The following is a 21,130-nucleotide window of genomic DNA, read 5'->3' as shown; positions in this document are numbered from 1 at the left end:
GCGTGAAACCCCTTTCGGCACAGTGTTTGTTGCCTTTTCATTTGCACAATCACATATGAGGTGGAACACCATATACTTTTCTATATACCATACAGTGGATTAAATAAAAATAAAATAGAATATACTGAAAGCGAGATTTGTCACGATCTATATGCAATTGAGGGTGAAATAAGTCACTTAAAGAGAAGTGAAAAAGCACATATAAAGACCTGTACGCTATTGCAGATTTGGAAGAAAAGTAAAATGTAACCTTATTGTAGTTAAATATAAATATAATTGTTTTGTGATATCGATATTTATTCTAGTTAATAGTATTAAAACTATTTTTTTACTATCTTTACAATTTTTAAATAATTATTTTAACTTTAAATAACCGTTAATTAATTTTACAAAAATTTCGACAACGCCGTTTTTCGTATTTGTTTTCTCATAATAACATAAATACTTTACTCAGTTTGTGGAAGTGTACTTGAATTTATCCTCTCGACGAACTCACCTGCCAGTTTAATGATCCAATATTTAACAGACACACTAGAAAATCCTTGAAATGCTAATAAAGTTTAGATTTTGTTTATCTTATTTATTTTAAATGCTTTATATATATATATATATATGATCAAATTTGACCCGGACTGACAAAAACAAAATTTTCACATATTTAACAAATCTCTTCGCCAATACAAACATGCCATGGCTTAATCCACTTTTTCATACACTTGTCATAAGCTTGGGGAGAATGGACTTCAGTGCCTTCAGCGAATTTTGGTGTTTTCGAATTTTTGGATCGCCATTCGCCAATTTTTGGACAGTTTCGATGTTATATATATTCACCCACGACTCCTCACCAGTAATTATGCGTTTGAAGATGGTAGAGTCTTCAGTTAGGTTGTCAAGCATACCTTTGCGACCGATACCCAAAACATGATGGTTGCTCGATCCATAAGAGATGCTATTTTTCTAAAGCCAATATGATGGCAATTTTCAGGCACTGTTTCTTCAACTTTTTCGATTTTAAGGATAAACTTTTCGACTCTTAAATAAACACACACTAATTGATTTATGGAGATCAAACTTCACACGAACATCAAAATTGTTATATCAATCTAAGAAAAAAATCCGGGTCAAATTTGATATGTATTTATATATTCGGGAGAACTAATACTATTCCAAAGATAAGTTCACTTATTGCTTTAATCGATCTTGCAATTCCCAAGTCAAAAAGTCAACGCTCTTTAGGAATAACTACAGCCACAGAGAGTCATGAGAAATCCATTATATTTTAATAATTTTATATATTTTCTTTGAATTTTTCGAAAACTCACAAATTCTTTCAGTGTATTAATTCATTTATAATTCTTCGCAAAAGTCTTAGTATAACTATAAAAATTTAAATATTAAAAAAAAACACAGCAATGATTCGCAATCGTAGAAAACCGCAAGGTCGAAAACGCGCAGGCAATCGCCGAAAAGTGTGTAGCAAACGAAGTCGCGAACGCCGAAGAATCGAACGCGAACAGGAGAAATTGCGCAAAATGTCATTAAAATTTGGCAAAACGATTGCTCCGAACTTTGGGCGTGCTTTTGAAAATAGCAAACGTCAACTCACGCGACATCCGTATTTGAATTATTTGCGACACTTCAAAAGCAAGCATCCACGTTACGGGTTCACGCGTATCTTGCGTGAAGGCGCCAAATCGTGGAAACGTCTGGCACCCGAAGAAAAGGCAAGCTACACTCAAAAGGTATCAAAGGGCAATGCAGAGCTGTAAATCTGTTTTACAATTTGTCCGAAAAGTTTTCCCTAGAATTTTTACATGCAGTTATTTTTTCCATCTCTCACGCCTAGGAGGTGCTAAAATCGATACGTGATAAAGAGAAGTTACAGCGCGATTTAAAATTATTACCAACCAGTTCTTTACAGTTCGACTATTGTCCCCAATCGCTTAGTACCAAACGCAATATTGAACGAAAGTTGCGCAATCGTCAAAAGATACCGCGACCTGATCAAGGAAGGGGAGAGCGAAAACCTGTTAGACCAAATATATGGTGGAATTTTTAATGAGCTCAACAAAATGAATTGAGTTGCAACTAATCGTTGTAATTTTCTTTTGAAATATATTAATTACATACATTCTGTGCATATGTTTCGTAAAGATTTTATTGTACTTTAAGATGTGTGTACCTATTGTGCTGAATTGCTATTGCGTATGTATTTGTACGTAAAACGAAGTATACAAATAAATACCGTAAACATTTAGAATCTCTATTTCAAGTTGGTGGTCGAACAAAAAATGATCTCATTTAAAATTAGCTCGATAAAAGCCTCAAAGATAAAAATAAAATTTTCACCGAGTTGTCACCAGAATACAACCAGCAATTCAAGAAAATTTATAATACAAACTATGTTTAACTTTAAGATATATCTTTTAAATACGTTTTTTTTTATCAGTTGCTTTGTTATTCGTTTAAACTGTATCTCTCTTATAGCCGTTCACCAGTACATTTCTTTAATGATGTATATACAATTTCAAAAATTCTGGCGTTGCAATAAACATTCCGATACATTGAATGTGAACAAATAAATAACTTATAATAATAAAATCGCAATTTTTATTTTTATTTCTCGTCGACGTTTTTACGTACATATGTATCTGATTGCTCGCAAGCTCACAGAAATTTGCATTCGATTGACAGTCGTCAATTGACATTTTGTGCGTGTTGGCATTCAACGAACGAAAACGACGTCAACGCATCTATTGCTTCACGATATCGTTTTACTATCGGGTGTCGTAAACGATGTTATTAGTGCCATTTACATACATATATGGTTTGTTATCGAATTCCATTCAAATGCAATGAACTCGCCGACAAAATATTTGCTGAAAACGCAAAGTAGCAGAGCCAAAATCAAGCACTCCAAACCGAAAGCAAAACAATGCCAGGTAAATTTTCTTTTAACAGACAGTTAATCGACTTTAATTTACATTTGCTCATATCTTCCCATATTCAAAGCAGTGCCATTTACGCAATAATGTATTTACGCCGTATACGAGGCGAGATATATACAATTGTATGTATCTGAGTCTAGACGATGTTTTGTAGCGTTTACGTCGCTGAGCTTGCGTTAGAAAATTAGCATACACAATAAAAGTTAGGTTAAAAAAAACATTACTTTAAAATATTTGAAAAAAAGGATCTACAAAGCACAACAGAAATGAATCGAAAAGTTTATGTATATATAATATAATAATGACTGAACTAATAAGATTTGATCCATTAACCATGTTAAAACAAGTCTGACAACAAAAATAGTAAACACAAACGAAGAAATTAATTAGAAATGATGCGATTCATGTCTTGAACATATGTATATACAAGTATATACTTTTCGACAGTAACTTACTACAAGTATACCTATGCATAAATGCTGAATTATTTCTAGAATTATTTTTCTGATGCATATTTGAATCATTGTTGCTAGTGCTAATACATGAAATGTTTTTGGAACGAGCTAAATTATAGACATTTTGAAACTAAATACATACAAATACAAAATTATAGTTGGCAAGCGTTCGAAATTTTATTTAATTTTTCAATTTTAATATTTTGAGACTTATTTACGAAAACAATCGCATGGCTGCAGGCTTATCAGGAGCACGCGCCACTCCGTGTGTTCTGAGGTTTAACCCCGCTTTTATTATTAATTGATTACACAGAAACAACAAACAGTCGTCGGTGTTAGATATTTTAATTTTTTTGAGAACGTGCACTCATCTATAAAAGTATACGCCAATCGTTAGACTCCCCGTTAAGCAAAGCTCCGATTTGCTCAGTACTGTGCAAAGTCCAAGAGTTGATTGTTTCCAGCTAATATTACTGAATTACATATAAGAATTAAACATAGGGCTTGCATTACAATATATATGTGTATGTATGTATGTATGTATGTATGCATGTAAGTATGCATATTATTCTGTCTCACGTTTTGCCTTTTGTGGTTATCGTTATATCATCTTTAATTAAGAAAGTCAGTTTACACTCTTATATGTGTACACATATGTATTAATGCACATATGGTGTTCGTTAATTCCTAATGTGCATATACACATTCGATCACACTTTACATAAGTAGGTAGCTTTAACCATTTTTGCAAACCCAACCACAACTTACAATATGTAAAATGGAAACCACAGCAAGTAGCTCATGTAAGCATTTACAACTGGTTATACAAGTATGTATGTATTTACATATATTTACATACATATGTGTTCAATGGCGCTCATTTCAACCAAAACATTCAATCAAAATTCTTAAAGCGATACACGTAAAAAAATGACAGCTGTCAATTGAAATACTACAAAACATTTAGCAAAGCAGAGTGCAAAACCAATTAAATTAACATCGGTATTTAAATTAGTAAAAATTATAAAATATCGTTTATAAATTCTAACAAAATTAAAACAAGAGAATAAAAGAAATAATAAAAATTTAGTATATTAGATACAAAACAAAATATATTAAGCTTTTAATGTTTTTTTAAATCATAGACATATGTTTATGTGTGGGTGTATGCATTAATTCGTGCGGTTTTTTTACGAAAATTAAGACTTTATTGTGAAAATATTGTTATACATACAGACATGGCTAAATCGGCTCAGCTCGTCATGCTGATCATTTACATATGTATATACCAATGTATATTTTTTATGGGGTCTTCGACGTATCTTTCTGGAGGTACACATTTAGAAGCTAAATAACAACAACATAATATTGCTACAAAAATGTTATATTTTTTATTAAATATTAAGCATATAACTATATTACCATTTTTAATTTCACGCCCAATCTTTAAACCTAGACAATGTTAATAATTGTTTACTAATTATGAATATACTGTTATAGATTCCCTCAATAAAGGAAACAATCCAATTATGCGTATTCTACTGCTCCTATAAATGTTCCGGTAATGCGACGTTATAGCATCAAAAACTTTACTTTTCGTTTAAGTCTAGACTTCCGCAGCATAACATTTGCGTCGCACAGAATTTTTCCGATTTTCATCACACAGTCGCAATGTCATTCATGCAGTTCGCTTTCGAAAACGCTGCGCTACGCTCTGCATCGTCGAGGTCGATGGCGCATTTGCTTTACATATGCGATACATCAGCACAGCTGTCCGCCCTCGCTACCTCCGCTTGTTGTGATAAGCTTTTAGTTATTTTTAATTCAATTTATAGAGTGTAATAATAAATTTTAAAATGTATTCGTGATAGAGCCGTCTGGCCGCATCGCAGCTGACATTCGCATCACCCACACCCCACTGCAGCACTTCACAGCATTTGGGTGTCCATATACATGTGCACCGCTCATTGCTCACGATTTAGATTAAATTATATACATATATGTATATGATGTTTATGTTTATACTGCGCCCGCCTTTCTTCCATCTCGTCATGCAAATGTGATTTCCGGACCAAATCTGTGCTGCATTTCGTATCCACTTATGTATTTAATGCTTTCGGGAGATTGGCTTTCATGCACAGTAGATCTTTTGTTCACTACGTTCTTGTTGGTGTTTTTTTTATTTCTCATCCTCTGATTTTCTATAATAAATTTTATATGCGCTCATATTGTTAAGAATAAACATTCAGATTGGCTTTTTATTTTTGTAATATGCATTTTTATTCATCGCATTCTCTTCCGTTCCGTTGCAATTGCAGCACACTCATGAATATTAAGGCATTAAAAGCGTTACACAGTATTTTTGTATCTCTATGCTTTTGTACTCTGATTTCCGCATAAATCCTCAAATACGTAAAATATGCTGATAAAAATTCCTCTTTCGAAATTTTATGTGTGTGTGTTGCTCTCATATTTGCATGGATGAATAAACGCGCAAAAAATGCTTTATGTTTGTTTGTTGTTGCTCAATGCTTAAACTCATCCATTCCTACGGCCGAACGCTTAGATTTCATTACCTTCATATATAGGTATGTAGTTCCGCATTTGTGAGAATACATTTTTTATGATTACACACTTTTTGTCACTCAAACTTTAGAGTCTTCTTATAGTAGTCCTTGCGGGAAGAGCTGTTAAGGTTAATTGTTTGTTTAGATGAAATACAACTCGAGATCACGAATAAGTTCAGAATAATTCATATTTAATTCATTAAGTTCTCTAGCCTCAAATTTTTTAACGCGCTGAAGAGAGAATCAATCATTCCTTTCGGCAACTGCCATTGTTCTTATAGTAATTGCAAAGTTTTACTTTTCTACAAAAAATTTTAATCTTCGAATTGGTTTTGAGTGATATCAAACGCAGCTGACATTCGCATCACCCACACCCCACTGTCGCGCAAATAACTGATCGAGGTTCGAATTGATCAAGTTGAGTCGATTCTAAATATTAATTAATAGGTATTTGATATAAAAACCTGGATTGCCTGGGTTGTTTTAAGTATACCTTATTGTAAGGTACTACGATCATTTTTTGTTCCTAGTGAACTTTTGTCGGGCTTAGTTTGTTAGTGAGCTTCTTTCAAGACTACCTATAAAATTTATCGATAACCATAAAACGAGTACACTTGTAATGTCTGCGTGTCTGTAAAGTAAAATGTCACATGTTCTAGTATATTTGTCCACTATTTTAACACGACGTAAAATGTCTTGTCGTAAATGTGTCACCGCCAGCAAAGACAGACCTCCAATAAACAACAAAAATACAAATAATAAATAAATGAAGAAATTAAAACGTCTAAACCAAAAGTAAGTGAAACAACATGGCGACAAACGTACCGTTGTCAGTGGTCTTACGTTTGTTCCGATGACTTGTTAGCTCGTTGCCAATTCAATATACATACTATGTCTGTGTGTGTATACATTGCTCTGTTACGTGCTGTTCGTTGCATGCAATTGATATGTCAACATGTTGTTGCAATACGTGAATATCCGTTGCTACGAATGTTGTCTCTGCCATTTTTGCTGTCGTTTTTCGTAGTGATTTATGCATGGTGCTACAAGTGCTGCCTCGAATACCAGCATAACATAGCTTGCAGTAATTTCTAACAACACAAAGTTGTGGAGAAAATTAAAAGTAAAATAAGTAATAAATAATATTATTTTGCGTGATTGTTACATGCAACATAAGCGTGTTGTACGAATTTTGTTTCTAGGTGTTCGTCGCAGTCGGCTGTATTGCCGGCTTTGTCAGTGTTGTTTGTACATATGTACAATATATGGGAGTTGCTTATTTGGTTAGGTGCTTAATGTTTATTAAATATCTTGTTTTGAGATTTTGCTCAGAAATACTCCGCTCCTTTCACTAGTCACCTTTTGATAAGCGACCGATTTCTTTGGTTTAGAGTCTCTAACGGCTCAAATTTTAATAACATTGTTTTTTGACCGAAATGTTTTTCATTTTATGATAATTTCGAAAATATTCTTATACAATTTATAATTACCAGTACATAATCGTTAATTAAAATGTTACTTTTTAATTAACCAAACATTAAAATTTATATTTTTGCTTTTTTTTTCTCATCTTCAAAGTTTGGTTGATTGCCTCTTTGCCGTAAACTTCAAATATTAATTACGTTAAGACACGATCGCTCACTTACAAATATTTCCATGAGTTGATCGAAAAACAAAACATCTATATAATAACAGTTCACTAACTGAATAATGGTACATATTTTTAGCTTTGGTGTGTGTATGTACGATTATATGCATTTTTTCATTATTTCTTTTGCATTTTCATATAATTTTGTAAATAAGTGGCTTTAATTTACTTTTATTTAATGAGCTAAACATTGTTGTGCTTCAATGCGCTTTTTTAATCTAGGCATCTTTATAAGTACTGCTTTTTAACAATTTTTTTTTTAATTGTAGGCATTTATAAAAGCATTTTTATGTTTATTTTCTTATTTCATGTTTTTGAATTTATTATTTGTTTATTTTCTAACAAAACAAAACTTGTTGAATTTCAGCAATACTTTATGTTTCGGCCTTTCTGTAGCTATTTTAACTCTGAAATGAAATTTCGTTAAGTGTTTTTCATTTGCTAATTAATCGAATTTATGCCTCACACCATATCCGTAAGTCGATTTTATTATTTTTTTCAATATTTGCTTTGAATTTTCATGATTTGCCTACGCAATAATTATCCGTTTAATGGCTATTTCGTTTAAATGATTTGAGTGTATCGAATTTTTATAAATAAAAGCGTGAAATGAATGCAACAAAAAAATATTCAATTATGTATGCTTGTCGAAATAGTCTCTATTAAGCGTAATGCACTATATTTATCGATAATTATCGATTTAACTTAGGTGCTGTGCTATAATCGTACAAGCCCATAAAGGAACCTGTTGACAGTTCAGTTTTCAAAAAATGTTAAATTGACATCACCCATCTGTGGAACATATATAACATGTCATAACGGTTTAACAGGTGTTTGGTTAAACATTCTGTTTCCTAGAATATATATTTCTTTAATTCAAACAGTTTAAAAAACGAGATATCGATCTAGTATATTCGTAAAAATAAATATGTATAGTTATAAAATCTGACAAAAATTAAGCGTCATATTATAGGACCCTTAAGAATATACATTCACGTCGAATACAGTCTTATCCAACGCTGCTCAGAAGCTTCCTCTCGAGCGTCATGATAAGGTTGGGACAAACTCCAAAAGCTCAAGCTATAATTATATATTAACGAACTAAATAATAACATAATTTCGGACTCCCTCGCCCTCTGCAGCTTCAACATTTTAAAAATCATGAGACGGTTAACAGAAATTGAATTCAGCGTCATACATATGTACATACATAGGTCAACACTGCCTCCATTGTCTCGTGATAGCGCTTATTGTAGAAACGCTACTATGATAGATGCCCAAGATATCCAATTGCTTGAAGCGAACGAATTCCGACTGCCGCGTTGATTAACTACCTTCACACATACATACCATACATTAATATTTCGTATGCTTCTTCGTCATCAGCTTTGCTCACTCGTGTCAACCGAACCTACATAACCTACACGCATGTTCCGTTTGATCTTAAGGGCCAACCATTTCACTTAATCACAAGCAACTAATACATATAAAAAAAGTTAATGCATACTTATACCCACAAATGCACCTACTGATTAAGTTTAATAATAAACGAATGGAAAGTGAGTAAATTATACAATGTTGTCCATCAACAATGCCGTATACTCCCTCCTTAATGTTACTTGTTGTTGTTCGTCACACTCCTCGGCGCACTCTTTCGTTGATTGTCGTCGCTGCTCTGCAGAGCTTGACTTTTGTTGAAAATTGTTTTGTTGTTGTGTGAAACGTTTGTAAAGAAATATTTTTCATGCTGCAGCTGCTGCATTAAATAATCTCCCTGTGCATTTACTAAACGACTGTCCATCAAATAGTCGCACCGAAACGGAAAATAATGCGTGGTACTTACATACATATATATCACATGTACTTTTAATGGATCGCCACTCTTTGCTGGTATGTTGTACATTCATCCAAAGTTGAATGTCATGTTGAAGTAACCCATTGAGTGTAGTGTGCGTCCGTCCCTCGTGTCTGTCTATCTATCGAAGAGCCATCCATTTGACGCATGGCGATTGGCTGCAGTTTATGGCAACATTTATCACATATATCACACACTCATGCTCATTAATATTATAGATATTTTTCATTGGAAGCGCATGTCTTGAGCTTTACCCTGCTTGCAACATTCACGCTGCTAGACAGACAGTTCAATAGACGCACAATTAAGCAGGGACATTTAACAAACAAGTTGCTTTGTAAATTTTCTCTCTTATTCTTTTTTTTTTTTTTTGTAATTAAAATATTTTCCTTATTTGCTCAGTTTCTTTGAATATGCTCACTTCCATTTGTTTGCGTCATAATGTATGCTCTTACATATCGGTTATATATGAGCGATTTTTCACTCCCACTCGAGTGTAAAGTGTTTTTTTAAATAGACTTGTTGCAGTCTCCCTTCTGTTGATCGTACATTGATCGCTACTGTGTCTTCGGCTTGACGCTGTATCTAAGTATGGTCTTGAGTTTAACACTTTGTGTGGAATTTGGTGGCCTCTTTTTATGGTGTTAGAATATATACATGTGTATATAGCTATTCATTTACATATTTTTGTTGTAAAATAGTCCAAACGCCAAGAAACTTCATTAATTTACCCAAATTCCATGAAATAACCAATATGTTGTTATTGTTTGTAGTTATTCTTATGAAGTCTTAATTATTTTCGCCTCTTTCACGCAAGTAGTCTTAGATATTCTCAAGACTTTTGTAAAATTTACTTTGCGAATTCTCCTGGCTTCAATTACTTTAACATTGGGTCATATTAAGCAAAAACAAATGCATATGTAGGCTTGTAAGGTGGCTTTAAGAGAATTCTTTACAGCTTTAATAGGCGGAAAAGCATTTCAATGGCATTTCTCGGTTAATTACAACTGGAATGCAAAAAAAAGTGTGAATAAATAAATAAATGCATTTTCTTCAATTGAGTCATAAACGAGACTCTTACATCAATAATAAAAAAATAATATTATTAAAATATATTATATTGTATATAGATTTTTTAAGAACTGCACTTTTCCCAATTAGAGGAAACATATGTTTGTAAAATACCCATATTTTATAACAAACTTGCGTTGTTAAATCTTTGGAATCTGCAAAAGCGTAGGTGAGGAGCGTCTTCATTCCTTTCGATGAGTTTATGCTACCAATTATAACCATTTATGCGTAGATGCTGCTTCCGACTTAACGTCTGCTCAATAGTAAGCTTATAGCGGCGTCTTCACTGAAAAAAAAACAATAATCTCTCAGTTAGTTTGAGCTAAAAATAACCGTAACAACTCATACGAACCACAATATGCACACTGACACATACACACTTCCACTTTCTGACGTCATTTGCAAGTGTTTATTTATTTCGAAAATAGTCGGAGCCCACAGAATTGAGCATATTTAGCGTACGGCTAATTAGTTAAATTGCCTGGAATGGCATGCTGGCTACACAAGGGCTTGTTGTTCTTGTGAATACAAAAACAAAATATATGGGCAATGGAAAAAAGAGAAAATAAGTGATTTGCTTAAGCGCCTACATTCACATGCATATATATATGTAGGTATATTTACAATCAGTCATCCGTGCAAGTTCATAAATATTTTTGCAAAATTATACATTTTTGCGCATACAACTGTTTGACTGTCTATGTGTATGTCGTAAATGGCATAACATATGTATGTGTGTAAAAAATTCCAATTATGTATGCATACTAATATTTACATGATAATGCCGAACACAATAGCTGCTATAGTTTGGTTTGTGCAACAAAGACTACTGCTTGTGCTATATATGAGAGCTGCATATCGCCTGCGATCTAGCCCAGGCGTAAATCGAATTGGTCCGCGTTTGACATTTGCAGCTATCATTCTTATAAAAACTGGATTTTAGTTGTTGAAAAGCGGTAAAATCGATGATTTTTTACTTACACTTTTATAATAAATCTGCACCACAAAATTTCGCTTTCGTCTCTAAAATGCTGGTATTTAGTACTAACATGTATTTATACGCTAAATACGGAGTTTGTAATACCCAGAAAGAAATTTCGGAGACCCTATAAAATATATATATATGAATGATCAGTGTGACGACCGGAGTCGATTTGTATACGCACACTAGTCCCTCAGTTTTTAAGACATCGTTTCGCCATCGACATCGCAACCGCTAATATCGGACCACTACAGCATATCATACAAACTGAACGATCAAAATCAAGTCCTTGCATGGAAAATTAATATGACGAAATATCTTCACGAAATTTGACACAGATTATTGTCCAAGACAACGCGACAATCTCTGAACATATTGTGCAGATCGGACCTCTATAGCATATAGCTGCCATACAAACTGACCGATCAAATCCAGTTTCTTGCGTGGAAACATTTTTATTTGTAAAGGTAGTATAGTGCAACTGAAGTTAACGATTTTTTTCGTTTTGTTTTTAAATTTTTATGTATACACATACATATGTATGTACATACATGCTTCATGTTGGTCTTCATACTTTTACTGCTAGGTTTGTGCCCACTTTCCCGAATGGTTTGTGCTTGTTTTCCATGAATATGTGTGCTGTTGCAGTGAAAATTACGAAACTATTTTGAATTGCATGAATTAAAATGCGTTTAAGTGTCAGAAAGGGGCATATTTAATACGATAAAAGTAAAAAAAATCTGCATAAATAGAGATAACAGCGTTATATATTGCAATATTGTTTGTTGGAAGTGTTAAAAATTTTAAGACGTGGTGCATATTGCCGATCATTTGTACAAGATAATTTTATTCATATCTCCTATAACACTATAGCTACACTAACCAAAATCACTTAAGCACCACTACCGACACTGTAAAAATGGATAAAATCGGGTGATAATCCCGCCCACTCCCCATTTAACGGTTCTGTTAAAAACTACAAAAAGCACGATAAATCAAAAAAAAAAATACGTCATGGACATTAAATTTTACAGCTATCATGATACAAGAGGCATTTATAGGAGCCGGGGTCAAAATTGTTCGATGGGGATATTTTCGGGGAAAACCCATATCTCAGGACCTATACGACCAATTCCGACCAAATTTGTTATGTAATATTATCTTGACACTAATTGTTTACAAAAAGTAAAATCTTTAAATTCTATTTAATGGATGTTATTTTCCTCAAGTATTAACGTCATTCCATAATTTAATGATATAATGTACCCACATGAAGTTACATTTATCATGAAATAAAGCAATATTAGCGTTAATAGTATCGTTATAAAATTCTAACCTTAAAATAAAAGTGACAAATTGTAATTGACTCAAATTTCAATAATAATACATAACAAATTGAAATAATATCCAAATGCGAGTAAAGTGCACATTTAATGCAATTATATCTTAGGTTACTGACATATGAACTACTTCAATTTTTTCGTTCCTTACGATAGAGGTGTTCTCCAAAAAACATCATTTAAGCCACCTAAAAATCTAAAACAATGGAAGTCATTCTCCGCAAATTCAAAACTCCAGAATTTCGATTTAATTTATTTTCGTCACATATGTAGTATGTGTACTTGTATGTTAGTATCCACAAAGTTTCGCTTTCCAGATAGAATTATTTTGATAACGGTGAAAAAATGTTCCAAGTTCTTATTATTTGCAATTTTTTAAAGAAATCCAAATGGAATTCTTCCACTTTAATACATATATATGCCTGTGTGTAATACTGTTATTAAATTTTTTGCTCACATTTCTGAGTTGTATGGCTGTCAGCGAGAAAAATGGTGTTGATTGCATGGCATTTTCTACGCTATTATGTTGCCAAGCTATACTTATGCACACACATCCCATACATACGAGCATATGAATTTATGTTCAACAACCATGATTCAAAGGTTTTTCTTTTTAAATAAAAAATGGATAAATAATAAACAAACAATGCTTGCTGGGCTAGCGGGGGAGTGGCAGTGTTGGAGGGCGATGAGAAACGCTACTGGCGGAAACATTACATTACAACTTAATTAAATATAATAAGTGGACGTATATTTGTATGACTAGTTGTGCCACAGCTACAAAGCATGTCGAATATGGTGACAATTTGTTGTTATTGTTTTTTATATATGTATGTACATATGTGCGTTTTTTTTCAATTTTCCGTTCTATTCTTTTCGTTGTTGCAACAAATACTTCCGTTCTGCTTTCCAAATTTGTGAGCTGAAACGTTGGGAAACGTTTAATAAAGTTGACAAAACAAAATTGTATTGTTCAATAATTTGATTGAAACCCATAATTAATAAATAATAATTGCAAGATCGCTGAGGAATTCCAATCGAAATGCTAGATTAAATCGCAAAACTACAAGCGAGTGTAAAAAAAGACTTTTAGTACTCAGCAAGTGCTGCTCATAATATTAATTAGGTTCTTGGCATATTTGATTTCGTTTTTTATTTGCATTATTCTGCAGATTTGTTTGATATACTTAACTGAATTTGCTGTTATATAAATTACTAAATGAATCTTATCGAAAGTGCTACGATAACAAGAGCCGATAAGTGAATACTATTTTGAGTACAAATTCATTTACACATACACATAAGTACATTTGAATATTATACAAGCTGCAGAAAATATCCAAATATCAGTTCAATTAGCCCAAGTGTTGTAGATAAGGAAGTGTACAAACATGCTCTAGCTTCAATCGACAGCTTGTAGACACCCAGTGAGCGGTGATAATTTTATAATACAAGTGGTTTGTAAATATATGATTTTTAAAATTTACATAAAACGCTGTGCAAAGTAGGGAGAACCTCCAACAACCGATCATTGAGTGTGTGTCTCTATGCAAACTAGTAAAACATCTTTTTATTGCTTGTAGTGTACTTTTATCTAATCTCAGCTTGTTCAATTCTCTTTATCTGCTTATCGTAGATCGTGGTCTCTATGACGTCTGTAAATTTTATTCGCTTAGAGTTCCCAGTTCCCACTTGATTGTTTTAACCGTTTGAGGAGCGGGACAGGTGTCGCATACGCTGCTGTTGTGCGGCGCCAATGACTGTCTCAACTCGTAATTATTTTTTACTCCTCTCATAACCTAATACTCGTACACCTTTATTATCCCGTTCCTAATCTAAAATAAACTTTCGAACACGAACTCGTGAGTTGCAGTTATCAACGACAATGTGCATAAGTGTGTGTGTATATGCCCATATAAATTATTTATTTTCTGGTTTGTTTAACATTTCGTTGTTTCAAGTTCATACAACAGTCGTAGGTAATATTACAATAGTTTCACGAAACGAAACTATTACTTTTAAGCGAATCACGATCTCATTGCGATCTATTATTGTGAATTTCTGCATAGAACTATTGCAGGAATACGAAATTGACAGGAATGAACTCAAATTAGGAATGTTATCAAGTTATCACAATGTTAATTATTTCTAAGAAAAGAGTAAGTAAAAACAACAGCAGATCTATTAGCTGTTTTAATCCCTCATAACTAAGTCGTAGGCTTTTTAAAAACCTTAAGGGTTTATATTTATTTTAAATATGTTGGAGTCGAAAAGTAGCTTCAACCACTCGTTGAGGAGTGTCTGACCTCACTATCGATTTATTATCAGACTCGGCTAGGTGCCTGGTTATACTAGAATCGCTAGAAACTGCAAAGCCGATGAGCACGCAAAAGAGGGCACCGTGTCTCGTTTTGCCGATTTTGAGTGTATTTTCGTTCAATACTTAACCTTAAGTTAACCTTGTCCTGAAATTGAACAGTATTGTTGTCAAAGGCCCGTCTTTCATACAGCGCTAGATCCTCATCAATAACTTCAATAAAAAACCTTCTCCACCATATTCCATTCTATATCACAAATCTCACCCTTATACTATGCCGTACGGTGTTGTTCACCACAGTAAGTACACTTGTTTACCAGTGATGCTAACAGTTATTTATACATAACTATCTACTTACATATTTATCTGCAGTAATAATAATAATAATAATAAGCGGAAAACTTTGCGGCAAGTGTTTCGTTTCTCTCTCTCGCCACACTCTTCTTCCTAAGTCAAGTACACTGGCACTTGAACAGCAATGCCGCAGTGCTGTGGAATAAAGAAAATGTGTGAAAAATAATAATTGAATTAATTACAGGCAGCGAATTGCAAAATTTCTTAATGAGCAAAAATAATAGAAAAACAAGAACACTTGAATAAATAGTAGCAAAAAAGGAAAATATCAGAAAAAGTAAAAAAAAAACAAGTAAGGAAGGGCTAAGTTCGGATGTAACCGAACATTTTATACTCTCGCAAAGTCAAATGGTATACTCGTTTGAGATTTCTTTGTGGATTGACTGATATTTTCGGTAGAAGGTCAACTATAGGCACTGGGGTCCACATATTTAGTACTTAGGGGCTTGAACAGTTTTGGTTCAATTTAGAAAATTTTTGGTCACAAGGTGGCATACTTTAAACGTATTATTCACGCAAAGTTTTACGCCGATATAATCATTGTTGCTTGATTTGCATAGTGGAAAGTGAAAGAATCAAGTGGTATTTAAAATGGTGTCATATGGAAAATAGGCGTGGTTGTAATCCGATTTCGCCCATTTTCGCACTATGACATAGAAACATGAAAAGAACGTTATGCACCGAATTTGGTTGAAATCGGTTAAGCAGATCTCAAGATATGGGTTTTCACCTAAAAGTGGGCTGTGCCACGCCCACTGTCTAATTTTGAACGCGGTTCCTATAAAGTCATCTTATACCATCTCAGAGATAAAATTTAATGTCTCTGGCGTGTTTAGTGCTTGATTTATCGCGCTTTTAGTAGTTTTTAACAGTACCGTTATATGGGGAGTGGGGGGAGTTGCCACCCGATTTCAACTATTTTCACACCGTCAATAGAAGTGCTAAAAACATTTGCTTCCAGTGAATTTTGTTATTATAGCATTAGCGGTTTAGGAGATATGCACATTAAACCTATTAGAGGCGGGACCACGCCCACTTTTTAAAAAAAAATTTTAACTGCAGATGCCCCTCCCTAATGTGATCCTGTGTACCAAATAACAGTCTTGTATCTTATTGCGGAGCTTAGTTATGGCAAGTTATTTGTTTTTGATTAATGGCGTTTTGTGGGCGTGGCAGTGGTCCGATTACGCCCATCTGCAATACCAACCGTCTCACGGTACCATGAAACATGTCTACCAAGTTTCATAAAGATATCTCAATTTTTACTCAAGTTAGAGCTTGCACGGACGGACGGACAGACGGACAGACGGACGGACGGACAGACAGTCACCCGGATTTCAACTCGTCTCTTCATCCTGGTCATTTATATATATATAACCCTATATCTAACTCGATTAATTTTAGGTGATACAAACAACCGTTAGGTGAACAAAACTATTATACTCTGTAGCAATAGGTTGCGAGAGTATAAAAAGAGTTGAAGTCAATGTATTTATACAATTGCTCATAGTTTGTAGCGCAGAGCCAACAGAAAAAGTGTTGATAATTTAGTGACTAAGAATATATTAATTGTGAATAAAGCGAGGAGACAAAATTATAAAACTATTACAATCTGCATAGAAAATTCCAATTATTTCACAGCATTCGTGAGTAGAATTGTCGGCAATATTTATCAACGTATGAAGGTATACATGCACTCGCTCACATAATTTGCTAAATAAGATCTTAAGTACCAGCGCAAATTTGATGCCTGACAGTGTGGCTCCAAAGTAGCGTGCAATTTGATATAATTGCGGAAATTACTTGTTATGCTCAAATTGCTAATGAGATGTGATGAGAGTTATGCGACGAGTGTGCGGGAGAGAGGTTATGTGCTGCGAAGCGCTGATGGTGGCACAAAAAATTAGCAACCAAGTTCCTTTAGCGCGTGGAATTCTCGAGGCAGAATGATGAGAAATTGGTGGTACAAGGAGTTATTAATAAAATAGTACTACCATGAAATTTTTTGGTTCAAAATTGCGACTTATAAAACATGCTAAATTGTATTTCTTACTCAAAATTTATTTTAGAATATAAATTTGAGTTTCAATTACATTAATTTATTATTTATGTATATATGTATGTATATACATACCTTACGTACATACATAAGTATAACAATATATTTTCTTATAGATAAAACTCTTATACTGCACATGACTTTCATACTGCCAATTAATCTTTCATCGAAACAGTATTCGGTTTTGTTTTTTTTTTGTTGTTATCCATTTATTATCTACCACTTACCTTTGCATTCCTCGATCGTTGCGATCTTCCAAACTGATCACTGTAATTAGCATTTTTTGTTGATGTTTACTTTGTGCATATTTTTCGTTCTGAATGCAAGAAAAAATGATCGCGACCTAGAGATTTGAAGTTAATCGTTAACAACTGAAATTTCGTTGCCTAGGTCATTGCTTTATATTTCGTTTTTTATACTTCATTTGTTTTCTATTTTGATTTTTGAGCTTTTATTGTTTGTTTCAAGTTAATCGATTTAATGATATATGTGTATATGTTATATATCTATTTTTCGACTTTTGAAATGCTGTTAATTGTATATTTAAATTCTTTTATATGCTATTTTAAAAATGTTATGTATTTTTTAAAATTTCTGATGAGTTTGTTTAGTTATGCGCTAACGGTGTATGTTTTGGGTTTACTTCATATTTCTAAAGCATTTGTCATTGTTGATATCTCTTTTGTTGCAGAGCATAAACACATGCTCCCCTCAATTTTATATGATTGTAAGCCTTTGGAATTTTTTTCTAAATGCAGAAAATGAAGGCACAAGGTAATAGACTAAATAAATTGTTTTTCCCCATACAAATTTGATTTTGTTAAATTTTTTACATATCATCAGTGATTGGAAATTTTAAAATTTTCTGTTTATTTTAATTGTTTTGACTTAACTCCGCAAATAAAAAAATAAGGTTAAAAGTTAAGTAAGCAGAAATGTTGTACTTGTATATAGTTAAAAATAGCTATAAATTTATCTATTCATATGTTATTTTGCTTTCTCTTAGTATCATTTAAGTGCTATCAGTTTATTTGCAGACTTTGTTTATGTTTCTATAATAAATTTGTATGTTGTTGTTTCATCACGCATAAACAAGTTCATTTAATCTGAGTTTACACAAAATTAAGTAAACAAGCAGTTCTAATATTACTCATACGCCCCATGAAACCATAGAAAAGGCCATTAAAGCTACATATGTATGTGTGAATGGAAAACAATTTTTGACCACCCTAGGATCATGTTCAGACAATCAAAAAATACGCATTTAAGAAATTATGGAAAAGCTTTCAACCCATTAAAACATTTTTGTTAAAAACATATTTTTATATTTATAATATTTAAATATAAAAAACCATTCATTATCGTTTCTATCCTCAAAACTGTATCGCATTCGAAAAAACAAAAAATTTCACTTAAACGTTAAGCTGCTTAATAATTTTTTATATGTATATGTATATTTGAGTATGTAATTGCATATGTACATACATATATCTATATATACGTTTGTCTTATCATCGCTGCTCTAGTTTGACTGCATTTCAACTGATGTTTTCCGCGTCTACACTTAGCCCCGGCGAACAATTGATTAACCGCACGCGCTGTTATCGTTGTCGCTGTCATTACTCGTCATTTTCTTTCACCAATCTCGATTTTTCCATAAACATACACTTCACACATACAAGCACGCACATTTGCTGCATTCAAAACAAAATTTTTTATTTCTCCTGTGTCACTTCAGCCAGTAATAGCTCGCCTTCCTCTATGATTTCTAACTGAGACCCATAACATACCAGACATAGTACATATGTATATAATATATATAATATATATTCGTACATGATTATATAGGTGCATTCGAATTAGATTTTCTTTGGCTTGCGGAAAAATCGTACGCGAATCGTCGATCCATACAGCTTACCCACTTTATTGCAGCAAAAGTTTCAAATTCCTCAATGTGTCTGTCAAAGGCGCACATTTGTGGATGTAAGTACACAGCTATGTGTTTGCAATAGTTGAGCTTGCTCAGTAATTTCCACTTTCAGTTAAATCATGTTATCTATCTTTATGCCATGCCATCTCGTCGCTTTCCTGCATACATACCACTCTACTTACTTTTACTCTGTGCATATTTTTCAACTGTTGTTGTTAACGCCTTTTACTCTTCGAAGCTTTATTTATTTATGGTTAACTGGGAAGTTTGCACGCGCCGCTTGCTTGTGCTCCACTACAAGTAGGATTTCTCCATATAAACTCCAGCGAGATAAATTTCACTGTTCATAATAAAGAATCATGTTTTATGCGTCAAATAGATACATATATTAACGTATTTTATGGGCAAACGAGTGCAAGTTTAATTTTATTATTTATCTGCATTCAAAATGACTTTTATTTATTAAAAAATGGGAAAAATTAACAAAATTAAAACTGTCATTATTGCGTGTTCGGGTCAATCTATATCACGTAATGGTGACAAAAATCTATTTTTTCCGGTTAATGAAAATTATGATATTTTAATGTTCTATTTTTATACCCAGAGCAGGGTATATTATTAACACTCACAAGAAAGCATCATGATCAGCCTGACGAACTGCGTCGATTTAGCCTGTCCGTCTGTCTGCGAACAAGTCTCTCAATTTTTGAGATATCGATCTGAAATTTTGTACACGTCCTTTTCTCCCCAAGATACTGCTCATTGTCGGAACGTCCGATATGGGACCACTATAGCATATAGCTGCCATAGAAACTGACCAATCAACATCAAGTCCTTGTAAGGAAGCTTTTGTATTTGTGAAGGGTGTTAAAGTTTCGATACAACCGAAGTTAACGTTTTTTCTTGTTTAATTATCCAAACGAATAGCCTTAGCAATCTGCTTTTTAAATGCGTCATCAAGCGTCATCAAAATTTTAAGATTTATTCATGCATATTTTAAGAATACACACTAAAACTTATTTGGTATATAGAAATGTCCTCCACTCCACTATTGAATTTTTTTGATTTGCTGATTGAACTGTGCGGAACTCACTCAAAAACTATTTGAGATACCGTTTTAAAATTTTTGTATGCTAGTTTTAAAGGTATAACCTAGCGCAAAATAAAAAATAATAAATTTTGTTTGTTTTAATTTCACACTAGGTGTACCCCTTAAATCGGTAATTAATAGAAGCTCTTAGAAATCAAAACTGACGTAAGATAAATTATTAGTTAATAAAACCTAAAAATTATTTTTATTTTTTTATTATTAATATTATTACTCTAGTTATTAATATTCGATTATTATTTTCAAAATAGTTTTCCTTACACATACAGCGTGATTTTTCATCATATCAATCAGCTCCTTTTAAAAACACATGCTTTGAAATCAGTTGACTAAACGCTCTTATATCAATGACAGTTTTGCAAACAGTAACTGCTATCAACGACCGTACAGCTGTCAATCTAGTTTTGACAGTCGGTATATATTTGATATTTAATTAAAAGCACGCATTTTTAACGGTATGTTCAAACTTTCAATTTACGAAAGTACGCTTAGCATT

At 33.0% G+C, this 21,130-nt stretch overlaps 2 protein-coding genes across 2 annotated transcripts in view; both read left to right on the top strand.

Moving 5' to 3' along the window:
- fwd (phosphatidylinositol 4-kinase beta fwd) overlaps positions 1-21,130 on the top strand; it is a 117,183-nt gene that overhangs the window by 15,872 nt on the left and 80,181 nt on the right. The gene's annotated exons all lie outside the window — the stretch shown is intronic.
- Positions 1,287-2,260, top strand: LOC106626246 (uncharacterized). The gene is made up of 2 exons (XM_014246056.3): positions 1,287-1,742; positions 1,847-2,260. Exons 1-2 carry the CDS (start codon positions 1,413-1,415, stop codon positions 2,057-2,059), a joined length of 543 nt encoding a protein of 180 aa, XP_014101531.2. The 5' UTR covers positions 1,287-1,412; the 3' UTR covers positions 2,060-2,260.

The sequence above is a fragment of the Bactrocera oleae genome, chromosome 6, assembly GCF_042242935.1.
Source record: "Bactrocera oleae isolate idBacOlea1 chromosome 6, idBacOlea1, whole genome shotgun sequence".
In the NCBI taxonomy this organism is placed as follows: Eukaryota; Metazoa; Arthropoda; class Insecta; order Diptera; family Tephritidae; genus Bactrocera; species Bactrocera oleae.
This window is presented reverse-complemented; position numbering and strand designations above follow the sequence as displayed.